We start from the raw sequence: 15,016 nt of genomic DNA, 5'->3' as shown, positions 1-15,016 counted from the left end.
CTTTAATCCCAGCACTCGGGAGGCAGAGGCAGGAGGATTTCTGAGTTCGAGGCCAGCCTGGTCTACAAAGTGAGTTCCAGGACAGCCAGGGCTACACAGAGAAACCCTGTCTCGAGAAAGAAAAAAAAAATCTGTCAGAGAAAGAGTAGGCAGCCTTGAGACTGCCACTGGTGGAAGGAAATCTTGGGGTAGGGTCCCCTGCAGAATCACGAACATCAGCTAGTCCAGGGAGCTGTTAAAACCCACTTTGTCTGCCCGACTTGTCCACTATCTCACTGGCAGAATGCAGCCAAATTCTACCCACAGGGAAGCACACCCTCCAAGGCTGAGCCACCTCTGATCTGGGCTGAGCTTCAAAACGTTAAGAAAGAAATGAAAAAACAAAACCTTCAAGACTGGCTCAGGTGCTGATAGCATAAATGTAAAATCTCCTTCTTCTTGTAGCTGGGGCATCTGTACTTCAGGAAGCAAATCACAGGCTAATGCAATGCTTGCCCTCCAAACCCCAAGTCCCCATAGCAAGGCAGAAATTCACTTTGGGCTTGAAAGAAGAAACCACAGCAAAACACTGCATTTTACAGATATTAGAACCATAGAATTGTTGGAACACAGGAGGAAATACATACTAACAATGCTATTTTGTAAGTATAGGCAAAATCTGCGAAAAAACATTTTCTGTGGCACAATGAACAACTCCATAGAGGTCCTAGGATGATGTGTGGCCTTCGTTCCGGCCCAGGCGAGCCTATCTGTGCATGAGTAATGTCGATGACCTGTATCCAGGAAGACTGTTCTAACAATAAGGTCTAAGGTGGTGCCTAAAAGCCATCATCTGAGAACTTTGCCCCATGAATTCCTAATAGCACTCATTTCTAACTCCAAGAATTTCTGAAGATTGATACCCCAGACTCAAATAGCATGTAAAAGTAAAGAGTGTTTATTTAGCTGAATTTCCTGCAGGCAGAGGATGGAAAACTGTGATTGACTTGCAGGTCCAGCTTTATTGTCAGTTAGGGGAATTCCAGGGAGGGATATGTGCCCTTTAGCCTTGGTTGGTTAGATCTATCTCTAGTTGTCTGGCTGATGCTACAGTTAGTTTGACTCTGGCGACCTCCCAGGGGGGGTTGCTTACTCATTCTAGCTACCTATTCGTATTTCAGACCATATGACAAAGTGTCCTCTGATTGGCTGCCTGCATCTGTGGTTGGTTGACCACGTTCTTGGATCTGGGTTCTCTTTTCTGGAAAACAGAAACTTAGGCCTAGTCTCCCAAACTGCCAGTTTGCAGCCTGTCATGGAGTCAGCCTGACTCTAGCTAACTCAGTCCTCTCACTAATAGAAGCTTATTTCTAAAACTTCTAAGGTTACTGTTTGAGTTAGGGTTTTACTGCTGTAAACAGACACCATGACCAAGGCAACTCTTAGAAGGACAACATTTAATTGGGGCTGCCTTATAGGTTCAGAGGTTCAGTCCATTATCATCAAGGCAGGAGCATGGCAGCATCCAGGCAGGCATGGCGCAGGAGGAGCTGAGAGTTCTACATCTTCATCTGAAGGCTGCTAGTAGAATACTCATTTCTGGCAGCTAGGATGAGGGTCTTAAAGCCCATGCCCACAGTAACATACCTACTCCAACAAGGCCACACCTACTCCAACAGGGCCACACCTTCTAATAGTGCCACTCCCTGGGCTGAGCACATACAAACCATCACAGTTACAATGTGTACATAGACGCCACAAATATGAGGGAGAAGATGAGAATCACCTCACATATGAGAAGGTGCTAAAGGATCCTACAAAGAGAGATGCATAGCTTCCAGCTGGGGAAGGTGAAGCTGGAGACACATAAGGCTTTGAAGAGATGTCATCAGACCTTGTATGTCTTGTATGGTTTTGAATGGCTAGAAGAAAGAACGAATTCCCACAGGCACTCACAGAGAAAGCTATGTGATGTCTCAAAACCATGTGTTAAGCAGCTGGATCAGGTAGCCACTCACTGAAGCAAAGGAGCAGGAAGGAAAGAGGTAGAAAACAGGGAAGAAGGTTAAGATTATATTTGAGGTGCCTTTTCAAATCCGTGATTGGATAAGTCTTCAATGAGAATTTCTGGGAGAAATTTCAAATATATGGGGTAGCTTCAAAATCTTTGAAGACAGATGTCTTGGAGGGGGTGATTCGTTTATTACATTCAGCTGGTTAGAGGGACCATAGACCTCCATATAGCGTACATATGAAATCTTCCCTACAAAAAGATCTTCTCTTGAAGGCTTGGTCTCCAGCCTGTGGTGCAATCTTGGAAGATGGCAGAAGCTTTGGGAGGTCACGGGGGAAGTGGCAAGATCATGATGGCTGTGTCTTGTTCTGAGTTCCTCTCTCTGCTTCTCGTCCACCATGACTTAAGTACTCTCTGCCATGTGGTCCCACCCCATCATGTTCTGCTTCATCTGAATCAGTGAAACCAAGAACTGTGTACTGAAACCTTTGGTCCATGGGATACTAAATCCTCTCACTCCTAAGTGACAGGGGTTTTGTCCCAGCAATGAGGACAGAGCCGTGCCACCAGAGCTGGTGTAACTGCAGATTCTGGGCTGGGGGTGGGATGGGGCAGAGCATGAACAGTCACTGCAAGGAGCACCCGGGTTTACTGAGAATGAGCAGGCTGGGGTGTAATTAGCAATTTCCCCTTGTTATGAGGAGGGTGCAAAAGGTATATTACTAGCTTCAAGCGAAAATAATGGGCCATAAAAATGTTTCACCTCATGAAGTTATTTCTTCTTATGAAATAATTTCATGCTGTATGATTTTTCTGCCAACGTGAGCATTTGGCTACTCCATCAGCCTCTGAAGAATATATTCTGACTTGAACATTCTAACAATTTCAAATGAGCACGAGAGAGAAAACTCTTTCGGTTAACATAACTGGAATTCTAATTTCAGACAGCCAGGGCCTCGATAAGTACTTCTCATAATGTTTATGGTTTAGTTTTCATATTGTCAGCAATAAAGTGAATGCTACCAGCCTCACCTACAAGGTTGCCATAGTAAATTATGATGGAGCAAAAGCTCGGGATGGAGAGATGGTTCAGCAGTTCAAAGCGCGGACTGGTCTGCGCAGAAACCAGGCTCAGTTCCTAGCACCCACATCAGGTGGCTCACAACTGCCTGGAACTCCAGTTCCAGGAAATCTGGGTGCCTTTTCCTGGACTCTCAACTCACCTGCATCCTCACGTTGCATATGCATACGCTAAGGCACACACACACACAAATAAATAAATAAATAAATCTTTTTCTAAAAAATTCAGGGCTGGTGGTTTACCTCAGTGGAGTGCTCGCCTAACTTGTGCAAAGTCCTAGGTTCAATCCCTGCAACAAAAATAAATAACATCTATAGAACTGTAAGTCATTGGTAAATAACATTGTATGTTCATCTGCTTTACAACCCAATCTGTCCTTATCAAAAGTATATAGAATTTCTTGTTTGTCAGCATTAGGTGATTTGATTCATTGGTAAGAATTAATTGTAATGGAGGAGAGAACTTGTTTGCAGAAATACAAACCAAAGCAGCTGTTATGTCATATTATTACCTAAAGCATTAACAATGGTTACTTACTAAAAGTGGCCACAAATGACAGACAGACAGACATAAAAGTTCTGTTTCAGGGCTGGAGAAATGGCTCAAGAGTTAAGAGTTCTGACTGCTCTTCTAGATGACCTGGGTTTGATTCCCAGCATCCACACGGCAGCTCACGACTGTCTGTAACCCTAAGATCTGATATCCTCACAGACATACATGCAGGCAAAACCCGTAAAATAAAAACACATAAAACAAATTATTGAAAAATTTTTATTTCTTCAAAGAGTTTTATATTTTATTCCAGCCTCACCCTCACAATTCTTTTTTCTCTTTCTTTTCTTTTCTTTCCTTCTTTTTTTTTTTTTTTTGAGAAGGGGTTTCTCTGTGTAGCTCTGGTTATCATACAACTTGCTCTGTAGATCAGGCTGGCTTGAATTCAAGAGATCCACCTGCCTCTGCCTCCCAAGTGCTGGGATTAAACGACACCATGCCCACCTTCCTCATTAGTCTTATTATTTACCTCTTCCATGCTCCAAGGGCTGTCAAAATGAAGAATAATGTCCCTCCCTGCACTAGTCCAATACAATAGAAAGTGAGCTGCCCACTTAGCCTTTCAAGTTAGACTTTGATCGATAGACCTTGGGTCTGCTTTCAGTGCTGTCTCTAGCTTATTTTGTGATTCAGGTGCAGGTCTGTCCATCTCTGTCTCTGGTGCTAGGGACTGAATCCTGGGCCTTGCACATGCTAAACAAGTACTCTTCCAATGAGCTATATTCCCAGCCCAACTCAGGTGTTTTAACATAGGCTGGCTTGTAAAAGGATAATAGTAACCTACCTATCTTATAGACATCAGATAAGGAGAAAAGAAATAGTGTTCATGAAAACTCTTTGAGAAATTATAAAAGCAATACAAATGTGAATTCAAGGCCCGCCTATGGCTACAGAGTGAGGCCCTTATGTTCATAAGGGCCTGAAATTTTCAACCTCCATCCTGGGGCAAGCTCTCTATTTCCTTTTGCACATAGTTTAAACAAAGAAGTGAGGACATCTTACTTCGATCTTTCTCCTAGCATGTACTTTGAAGAAGCCTTTTGTTGACTAGTCGAGAGTTCACAATGTTGAAAGAGGAATTCTGAATAATGCTCCAGTCAAGACAGGAAGACTAGAAGAACAAGAAACCCTGCAATCTCTTTCCTGGTCTCTAAGAGAACTAAAGATAACCATCACCACCTAGACCACTGGGTGGAAGAAGGTTGGCTTTGAGACTGTCTAACTCTAGGGGTGGTTTAGTTACTGAAAGCCTGTCTATAGCAGCATATCTTGCAGTAGAAGTGACACTGCTTTTTCCAAACACTAGAGATGTTAGATGAAGGATCATGCCACTCTGGAGACTTATCGTTATAAAGTTTCCTTTGCCCAAAAGATTTCTGCCTCCTATTTTTTGTTCTGTTTTACAGAGATATTTTTCTAGAAAGATCTTCTAAGCCAGTATCATCCCCATGGCAGGCCAAGGTGAAAGCTTTGCATAGTGAACTTTTCCATAAGCATTCATCGATGGCAAATCGTTTCATTATTTTGACTGTTTTTCTGTTGCATCCTAAACCCTCTTAATAAACTCCCAGAGGACAGAGAAAGGCTTGATTTCATAACATCCCCAGAGTGGGACCGAGTACTTAACTCAGATAAGGGCCCACATTAAATATTTACTGAAGGAGGAAGGGGAGAAATATGATATTAAAACCCCAAACAAACCCAAAGCAGATTATCTCGGGTCACAAGTCATTTCTAGGAAGGCACATTCATGCAAATATTTACGAAACCCTTAACTGTTATTCAGGGAAGACTTATTACAAGTGAAGGAAAGCCACAAAAGGAGGGTATTTAATAAATCAATTATAGTAATGAGATGTCAATAGGAAGGACCATGCTGCACACCCTAAGAGCTTCTTACAGTCCGGATTATTTACATGTTCCAAACTGCCCATGCCTAGACCTTTTGAAGAAGGAATGTGAAAAGGTTAGGATTGTTGTGTCTCAGGCCTGAAGGCAAGAACCCCTGGGCAGCACACATGAGAGAGGAAATGACCTTCCGTTCTCGTGTGATGCGCTATGCATGATGGATTCGTGATGGATCCACTTGGTTTATCTCAAGCTGTCAGGAACACATCTGTCACTATGAGCAGCTCAGCTCATGTTCTTTATTTAAGTGTGTGTGTGTGTGTGTGTGTGTGTGTGTGTGTGTGTGTGTGCACGCGCGCGCGCGTATAAACCAGAGGTTGATATTAGGTGTCTTTCTTAGTTGACAGCTGCCTTATTTTTTGAGAGTCTCTTTCAAAACTTAGAGCTCACTGATCCTAGCAAGCTTGCAGGACCTGGCTTTCTTCACCTCCTCAGATCTGTGCTGACCCACCCAGCTTTTTATATGGCTGACAGGGATCCAAACCCAGTTCCTTCCCCAGCTTGTAATGTTCTTTATTTTTACCAAACTGTATTCCAACAAAGCATGCATTTTAGATCAAAGTCAGTCACCTTTCACTATCTTCCCCCATCCCACGTGTACTTATTAGCACAATCTAGTGCAAATTTTAACAAAACGCACTCTTTTTCCTATGAAACTCCCATGAAACGTGTGATTAACTTCTATCTTCCTGCCCTGTTCATTTGTAAGTTAGATATAAGCAAAGGCATCTGAGGAGTGAACACAGCTCTTGGGGAGCACTCGGATTGCTCGTCTTCCCTTCGGAAAGCTGCACACAATACATTAGTCTGCAAATAAAGATGGATTAGGTGAAACCAAGGGCCCCGAGACTCAAGAGTGTCTGCAGGGGGGTCTAAGAGATGGCACTTTGGGACTATCAGTTTGGAAAGCAAAAATAAAAACTCCGTTCTATACTCACTTTGCTTTGCTTTCACGGAAGCAAGGCTTCTCGGTGTTTCATTTTATACAAGGCCTGTGTTCTTTAACTGTGTCCTAAAGATCTGCCAACAGATTCTAACTCACTAAAAGAAGACAGAAACGGAACAGGTTAAACGTCGTTGTTTAGGGTCCAGTGAGATGCCTGGAACTGTAAAAGTGACCACTGCCAAGGCCAGAGCCATGAGTTTGATTCCTGGGACTTCCATGGGGGAAGAAGATAATTCCCCCCCCAATAAATACATGAAGTGTAATTTAAAATTTTAGTGCCTTTGTTTCAAATTTCAAGACACCACCCAGCAGGCCACCCTCCTCTTTTCATCAATCACAGAGTCCCCCCTCCCTTTCCTTCTGCCATTGCTTCTGCTAGGACTGGCAGAAACCCTAGGACCCCTAATTCTAAAAACCCAAGGAGACCCTTGCACTTCTCTCATGGCATATCAAGCCATGAGCTTCCCTTAGCCTGAGACTATTAAACACATCAATTTTATCTTAGCTTAGGGCAAGTTATGAAGAAGGAAGACATTTGGCATTTGTTCTCTCTGATCAGTTGAAACTGGTATGCAGAACTGGGGTCACCCCACTCTTGGGAGGCTATTATTTACTCATCAATTAGCAGGATTCCCCCAATACAGAACATACTCAGTATACATTCTCAATGTAAATTCAGGAAAGGAATGGGGGAAACTGAAAATAATACAAGACGCACTTTATCAGAGTCAATCTCTTCCATTCCCCTATCTGGCTATAGCTTGAAAGCATTGTCGATTTAAGCTTTATGGACTAGGCCTCAGTCCTTCCCGTAGATCACAGCCAGAGAATGCTTTGGCTTCACAAGAACTTAGTAAACGCCTGGGCTTAGGGAAGTTTCACAGACACTTCTAGAAGAGAAAGCATCATCGTTTTGAAGTTCAAGCAAAGCAAGGTGTTCCCACCAAAAGAAGTATTAGAAGACTTTGCATTTAGGCTGGTCCATGGTCGATCTCCATTAACCCCACCCCATTCTGCTTGGTCTCCTTCTCTATTCAGGAGAGAAAGCTTGGGTCAGAGCTGAGTCTGTTCCGGCACTGTATGTCCTTTTACTTATTTTCTCACACCAACCTTGAAAATTCCCTATTAGTTTTCCTCGTCAGTGAGTCCTTCTGTGTAAGTGTGTCTGTTTTATACTGCCTCAACCAAAGCAGCTTTCTCAGGGGCTCCACCACCCAACAGATATATGCCCAAAGGGTCTGGATGTGCTGAGCCTTCCTCCAGGGGTTGGTGACATAAAGGTAAACTGACCCAAGTACTATTTGGAAACACAGTACTTGTTTCCTTTAAAGTCAGATTTTGCAAACAAGAATAACCTTGAAAAAGACCTTCAGATCACGCTCAGGAACTTGGCCAACCACTTACTGCTCCCCTCCGCCATCGTACATAGGCTATTTATGCTGCAGGAGGGAGCCCCTGCACCCCACAATTCTGCTGTCCTCTTTGAGCACAAGAAAGCGGAGGGCTGGGTCAGGTGAGCCTCTGAGAGCTAAAGGTCTTCTCTCTTCTCCTTGGTGAGCAGGGTCACCTCAACAGAGTGCTTCTCTGTCCCTATGGGGCTACCTCTGTGGCTGTAACTTGAGCCTCTCCAAAGAATTCTTACCTGTTCTGGAGTTTCTTAGGGTCCGGGCTCCCCAACAACCTGGACCTACCTGTCAGCAGAACTATCCAGCAGTTCCCACCCTAGAACCTTAGGGCAGCAATGGGGCTGCACTGGCCATTAATGGCCATCATTCATTTTTAATCAGAAAGATCACAAGAAAGATGGTAAGCGGAACCCGGTCCGAGTCAATTTAAATAATATTCCCGGGGAAATCCAATCACTTAAAACTGAGACACCTACGCTAGGGAGAGAGCGCGCCCCGCCCGTCTGGCGGGGAAGAGCGCGCCGGCTGAATTAATCAAGATCAAGGGGCTCCGGGGCTGAGAGCTCAGCCTTAACCCTTCCAGCGCCGCGGGGTACCCAGGTGCCGGAAGAAGAGCGCGGCGGGCAACGGCCGAGATGCCCAGAGAGACCCAGCGCAGGCCGGCTCTGTTCATCTCCCCGGCCCCGCACGCTTCGCCCGGGACCCTGGCGCTCAGGCGCTCCGGCGCGAGGCCACAGGCTCCCGAGGCGGCGACAGCGGTGAGCAGCAGCCGCTTCCCGCAGCCTGGGCGCGCCCCGGGCTCCTCCTCCCGCCCCAGCGTGGCCAAGTGAGCACCGCTCGGGCCGCAGGTAGCCGGGGCGCGGGAGGCGGCGCGCGCGGGACCCATCGCAGCGCCGGGGCCAGACGGAGCTCCGAGCCTCGCGGTCCCGGACGCCAGCGGAGATCTGCGCCGGCCATGTGGGGTCCTGGGGTCACCGCCGAGGGCCTTTCGGTGGCTCCAGCGCCACCGCCGCTGCTGCCGCTGCTGCTGCTGCTGGCGCTGGCGTTGGTGGCGCCCTCGCGGGGCGGCGGGGGCTGCGCGGAGCTGGCGTGCGGTGAGCGGGAGCGCTGCTGCGACTCGGCCAACGCCACGGCCGTGCGCTGCTGCAAGCTGCCGCTCCACGCCTTCCTGGACAACGTGGGCTGGTTCGTCCGCAAGCTCTCTGGGCTTCTCATCCTGCTGGTGCTCTTCGCCATCGGCTACTTCCTGCAGCGCATCATCTGCCCCAGCCCACGCAGGTACCCGCGTGGCCAGGCGCGACCTGGCCAGGCACGACCCGGGCCTCCCGGGAGTGCGGGACCGCCCGGGACCGCGGGGCCACCCGACGACGACGACGACTCGCCCGCTCTGCTGCGCGACGAGGTGGCCGCGGGCTCGCAGGACTCACTGTTGGATAGTGGTGGTGGTCGGGGCCGAGGAAGTGGCGGACGCCTCCCTCCCTCCTGCGTTTCGGAGCACGAGCTGCACGTGGTGTCACCGGTGTTCCTCCAGCTGCCCAGCTACGAGGAGGTCAAGTACCTGCCCACCTATGAGGAGTCCATGCGGCTGCAGCAGCTCAGCCCGGCGGAGGTCGTGCTGCCCGTGTCGGTGCTCGGCCGCCCGCGAGGCGGCAGTGCCGGGGACTCCGACGGCGGCCAGGGCCGTTTCCCGCTCATCTGAGTTCAGGGATCCTCATGGGGATCGCCCGGATCCTACAAGGTTGGGGGCTGCGGGTGGCACGCAACAGCTGGTGTGTTGGCGACCGCCACTGACTGCCTCTGACCACACCTAGCATCCCTGCACAACCTGTAGCCCCGCGCCTGGGTTGGGGTCAGTCCCCTCCCTCTCGTTTCCCGGGGAATCTGTGTTTTTCTATGTTTCTTTGGGCTCAAGGCTGGGCAGCTCGGCGGGGCAATGGCTTAGGACTAGCCCCCAGCTCTTCTTGGACGGCCATCCCCGCCCTCTGCCATGCCTCCCCTTGTGTTCACTGTAAGTGCCTGCTTCTCCAATCCAAAAGAACAGGTAAACCGTTTGGTGTGTTTAGAGACCAGCGGCTTGCTTTACTGTTGTTAAAAGGGAAGGAGCGTAGGTCCATTCCTTGCTCTCCTGCTTGAACGGGTCACAGTCTCCCAGGACATAATGGTGAGGAGCCTTTGGCTCTGGACCAGGACCAGTGACTGCTGCATGCAGTCTGTGGAAGCAGCGCTTGACTGTGATGCGATCCCTGTGAAGGACCCAGAAAACCCTTTGGTGTCTTCCTGGCTCACAGTTTTGTTGGGGAAGGGGTACCATGATGGATGGCTTAGTGGCTGCAGCTGTTCAAGATGTAGCAACTAATTAATCCAGACCGTATTTGTAATGTGGTACCAGCGGACTTTGATTTTTTCAGTATGTAGACTGTTTATTTTGTCCTTTATTTTTATATTTTATCATGCATTAGACAGTTCAACAAGTTGACAAGATAATCAGTTTTGTTTTAGGCCAGTTACCGTCAAGAAATCGCCCACGTGTTGTCACTGTTTAATACAGTGTTGGACATCATTTCATTAAGGGAGGTCAGGGTCAAGCAGGAAATGTGACATAAAAACATGAAGGATATCTTATTTTCACTATTTGAGAATATATTTTATTTTTAGTACTGAAGCATAATACATAACTTTTTATAATAACTGTGTACATTATGTAGCCTGTCTCTGAACTGTATCATTCATCATGGAATCATGTAAAAGGAATATACATATATATATATATATATATATATATATATATATATATATATATGCCACACCATGTAGCAAGATGGCTTGCCTGGATTTCCTTCTCTATTTTTCATCTGAGGTACATTCTGCAATGTGATTCTAAACATAAAGATGGACTAGTAACTTTCGTTTAAATCTGAAAATTTTCAGTAATGTCCAAAGATGGATTCACCCAACCTATGTTTATTAAAATTAAGCGGTATCATTTTACTAGATTTACCATTCTGGGACATTCCCTTTAAGCAAAGGGTAATAAGACACATTTTAATGCATCATGTATAATGTACATATGGTAATGTCTGTGTACACTATATACATTGTATGCCATATAGCTGTGGTGGCTTACTGTTAGCATGGGAGGAAAGGGTGGCAAGAAGTCCAGCTTCCTCTGGAGAAGTGTGAAGAATACCAGTTGTCAAGAAAGATTACCCACACGGTCTGTGATTGAAGAAGCTGGGTGGGCCTAAGAAATCTCCAATTAGCTGGTTTGTATTTTTAAAAATGATTTGATTACTTTTAACTTTTAAAGGGTGATTGAAAAAGTCTGATGTCCTGGGGGCTTTTTTGATGTATGGATTATAATAAAAGAACGGTTTGCTTTAAACTTCTCAAAGCTAATGACCCTGTCATTAAAGGAAATCATCTGAAGTGCATTAAAGCAGAAAAACAGTGAACTATTTCTCTGTGCATTTTTATTTCTTTTTAAAAGACAGGATCTCAGTTTGTAAACCAGGTTGGCCTGGGACTCTCTCTGTAACCCAGGCAGGCCTCAAACTTAGCCCTGTCTTTTCAGCCCCATCTCCCAAGTCCTGAGATTGCACGTGTGAGCCACCATACCAGGCTCTGTACAATTTATCAGATTTACTCATATTAAAATGTGAAGTATGTATCTCTCGTTGAAAAGCAATTTTAAACTGTGAACTGAGAGGAGAAAAGCATTAGTAGTTGAGACTCTATTAACTGAAAGGGACACAAGATTAAACCAAACATAATTATATTGAATTATATATTTATGTTACTCAGATATCGCACATTGTGTTGTACGTGGCTATCAGTAATCATAAAATGAGTTTATTTTTAGGGCATATATATCTTAGGCAAATGAATTCAAGAGTACCGTGTTTTCCAGAAAAGCCCAGGCCTTCTCACCATCCCCACCCCACCCCGACAAAAGATAATAAAAATTCCAAATATGGTAACTCATCTAGAATGCAGAAGTTTACAAGCTAGATGAACATATGCATGCAAATAATGTGCATATGTGTAATCACAGGCTGTGTGAGATGCAATTTGTTATGAGAGTTCACTATCATAACCAAAGGGGAAAGGTCCTCTCGAGAAAGAATGAGTTTTAAAAGCCCATTAATTGCCACATTCTGCAAATGCACAGGTGCTCCAACCATGCAAATGACATTTGCAATTATGCCAAAGAGCATGAAGGTACTATATAAGGAAAAGGAGATGCAATTGGAAAGGCCAAAGGCAATATAAAGGAAATGGCCTCTCTTAACAGTTTAAAAGGCAATATGATAAGTACACCCATATCCATTTTTGTACATAGTTTCTCTCAAGTGGAATTGATCAAACAATTCAGAGCTGAAACGGATATGTTATCAGCATGAATGTGATGTTCAGATTTATACAGTATCCTATAATGGCTTTTCATAGATTGTAAATAACCTGGATTTCCTGGTTGAGAGAAAGAGTGTGTGTGTTGAATTTTGAGTAACAAGCCTGAGCCGTCTCTCCAACGTGACTCATTGGCAGTAGAACAAACCCTCCTTCCTTTCATGTGGCCAATCACAGAAGTGAGGATGTAGAGCTCCCTTTAAAACGCTGTAAATATCATCAAGTGTTAAATAAACCAGTACTTAAATAAATTGTATAGAGCCTGATTTTACTGACATTACTTATGACATTCACTTTTAATTTTATCACAAGAATTACATCACGAGGGTAGGGGGACGACACTTAATGCTTGTCCATAACCCGAATAGTATCAGCTGAGCTTCTTAGTTAAATATCCCCGTGATTTTGATATCTTACTCTCTCTTCTCTCCTGTGTTTCTTACTTCTCCCTCCTCTCCTGTGTTCTTGCTCTGCATTCTCTCTAGGTTTTCCTCAGAAGCACTTCCGATTGGTTCTCACTGCAGTAATTCAACGAGACTAGACTTACAGCTTCACCCTTTGCACAGAACTCTTACAAACGAGTAATTTTCTAGCATTTTCTTTGTTTACTCGTCCCATCGGACTTTTGTAGGCTTATATTTTGAGCCAAGTTAAGTGTTTCCTCTTTATTCATTGAACTTTTTGGTTTTGGTTTTCAAGACAGGGTTTCTCTGTATAGCCCTGGCTGTCCTGGAACTCATTCAGTAGCCCCTCTAATTTTAATATGTAGAACTCACTCTGTCTGTCTGTCTGTCTCTCTCTCTCTCTCTCTCTCTGACTTGTTGCTATCATTTTATTGCTCCTCATCTAGATATCCTGGAAAAGATGGCCAATACTTCTATCTTGCTCCAAAAATGTGTTCTCTACTATATTAAGGAAAATAATTTAACCTTTGCATTTTCTTCATAACAGGGACCTTATTTTGCTTCCAGTCCTTATGTATGTATTACCTCTTCATAGACTGCTATATTTTTCTGCTCAGTTTTTCTCAGTTTGCTTTGTGGTTTCCTTGGTGCATATTGCTTTATCTAAGTATTGGTTAAACTCATGTTGGCTTGCCAACAATCTGTTGTCCTGGATAAAAGATCCCATCCTGTGACGGGGGGGGGTGGGGGGGGGTGGAGCATAGACTGAAGGAATGGCCAGCCAATCATTGGCTCAACTTGAGACCCATCTCATGGGCAAGCACCAGTCCCTGACACTATTAATGATAGTCTTTTATGCTTGTAGACAGGAGTCTAGCATGTTGTCCTCTGAACGGCTCCACCCAGTACTGACTCAGACAGATACAGACACCCACAGCCAAACCGTGGATGGCACTTGCAGACTCTTATGGAAGAATAGGAGGAAAGTTTGTGGCCCCTAAGGGAATTGGAACTCCACAGTAAGGCCAACAGAGTCAGCTAACCTGGAGTCTTTGGGCTCTCAGAGACTGAACCACTAACCAAAAAGCATATGTGGGCTGGACCTAGGCCTCCTGCTCATATGTAGCAGATGTGCAGTTTGGTCTTCATGTGGGTCCTGAACAACTAGAATGGGGGACTGAGCCTGGTGACGCATAGTCTATATGCAACTCGATTTAGGATGATTGCTGGGTCTTGCATGCTTCATCATGTTCTCCATAAGGTATTTGCAGTGACTCTGTTTAATTGGCTAGACCAGAAGGAACCCCTGACTGTTTTTTAATGCCTCCACATGATCTTCTAATTTTCATAGCTTCATTAAGATTTTTGTCTAAAGAACTATTTTATCTTTAGCCTCCTCATTGGTCACATTTGCCTCATTAGATCAAGAATTGACCCTTCCAGATTCATTCATTTGTTCTTCAGTTTGTATGAGTTTTATTTTTATTATCAGCCCAAGGTGTTTACCAGATTAAAACAAACTTTGATTCTTTTTCTTGATGCAAACTCTTTGTGTTGGTTTGCTTCTGCTGCTGTGAGAAACAGCATAAGCAAAAGCAGCTGGAAGAGAAAAGGGTTTATCTGACCCTAGTCCTGTCCAGGTCATAGTCAATCACTGAGATAATTGGGACCAGGGGTTCAGGAGGAGAGGAGCAGGAACCATGGAGGAAGGCTGCTTACTGGCTTCCTCCTCCTGGCTCTCCCAGCTCTTATGTATAACCCAGGACCACCTGCCCAGGAGTAGTACCACCCACAGTGGGCTGGCTCCTCCCACAGTAATCATTAATCAAGAAAGTTCCCCACTGACTTACCTACAGGTAATCTGATAAAAAGGATTTTCTCAACTGAGGCTTCTTCTTCCCAGGTGACTCTAGTGTGTATCAGGCTGATAAAAAAGCAAAAGTCAGGACACTTCATCAGGGTGTCATATTCCCTGCCTGATGCTCACGGTCTTTGGACTAGCCAGCTGCCAGCTTTCTGCAGCCTCATGACAAGTTTGCCTCTCCCTTTGTGTTCCACTCAGTGTCTTGCTTCGTAGGTCACTCTTCCAGGCCTTGTTCTTGGAAGCTCCTCACAACATCCTTATCTTTACTTGACTTTTCTTTTCACGGAGGCAACCGTAAGACCTTTGCTATCATCTACCAGTCCCATATCTGTGACTGGAACAAAGGGACATTCTCCTATTTGCCTTTTGAAAATGAAATCTCCTAATTCTTTACTCTGCCCACTGTTTGAAAGGACAGATGTTTACATCTCTGAAATCATCTCTGGGTCGGAGGA

At 45.3% G+C, this 15,016-nt stretch overlaps 1 protein-coding gene across 1 annotated transcript; it reads left to right on the top strand.

Moving 5' to 3' along the window:
* The first annotated feature begins 8,709 nt into the window (after positions 1–8,709).
* CUNH3orf80 (chromosome unknown C3orf80 homolog) lies at positions 8,710–10,680 on the top strand. The gene has a single exon (XM_029474907.2). It carries the CDS (start codon positions 8,842–8,844, stop codon positions 9,583–9,585), a length of 744 nt encoding a protein of 247 aa, XP_029330767.1. The 5' UTR covers positions 8,710–8,841; the 3' UTR covers positions 9,586–10,680.
* The last annotated feature ends 4,336 nt before the right edge of the window (positions 10,681–15,016 follow it).

This window comes from Mus caroli, unplaced genomic scaffold (assembly GCF_978045245.1).
Source record: "Mus caroli unplaced genomic scaffold, Mus_caroli_1 scaffold_3, whole genome shotgun sequence".
NCBI lineage: Eukaryota > Metazoa > Chordata > Mammalia > Rodentia > Muridae > Mus > Mus caroli.
The sequence above is the reverse complement of the archived record's forward strand: the minus strand, read 5'-3'. Positions and strand labels throughout refer to the sequence as shown.

Bases quoted from the DNA above. Each gene is read 5' to 3' on its own strand.
- CUNH3orf80 (XM_029474907.2), top strand. From the start codon at position 8,842: ATGTGGGGTCCTGGGGTCACCGCCGAGGGCCTTTCGGTGGCTCCAGCG.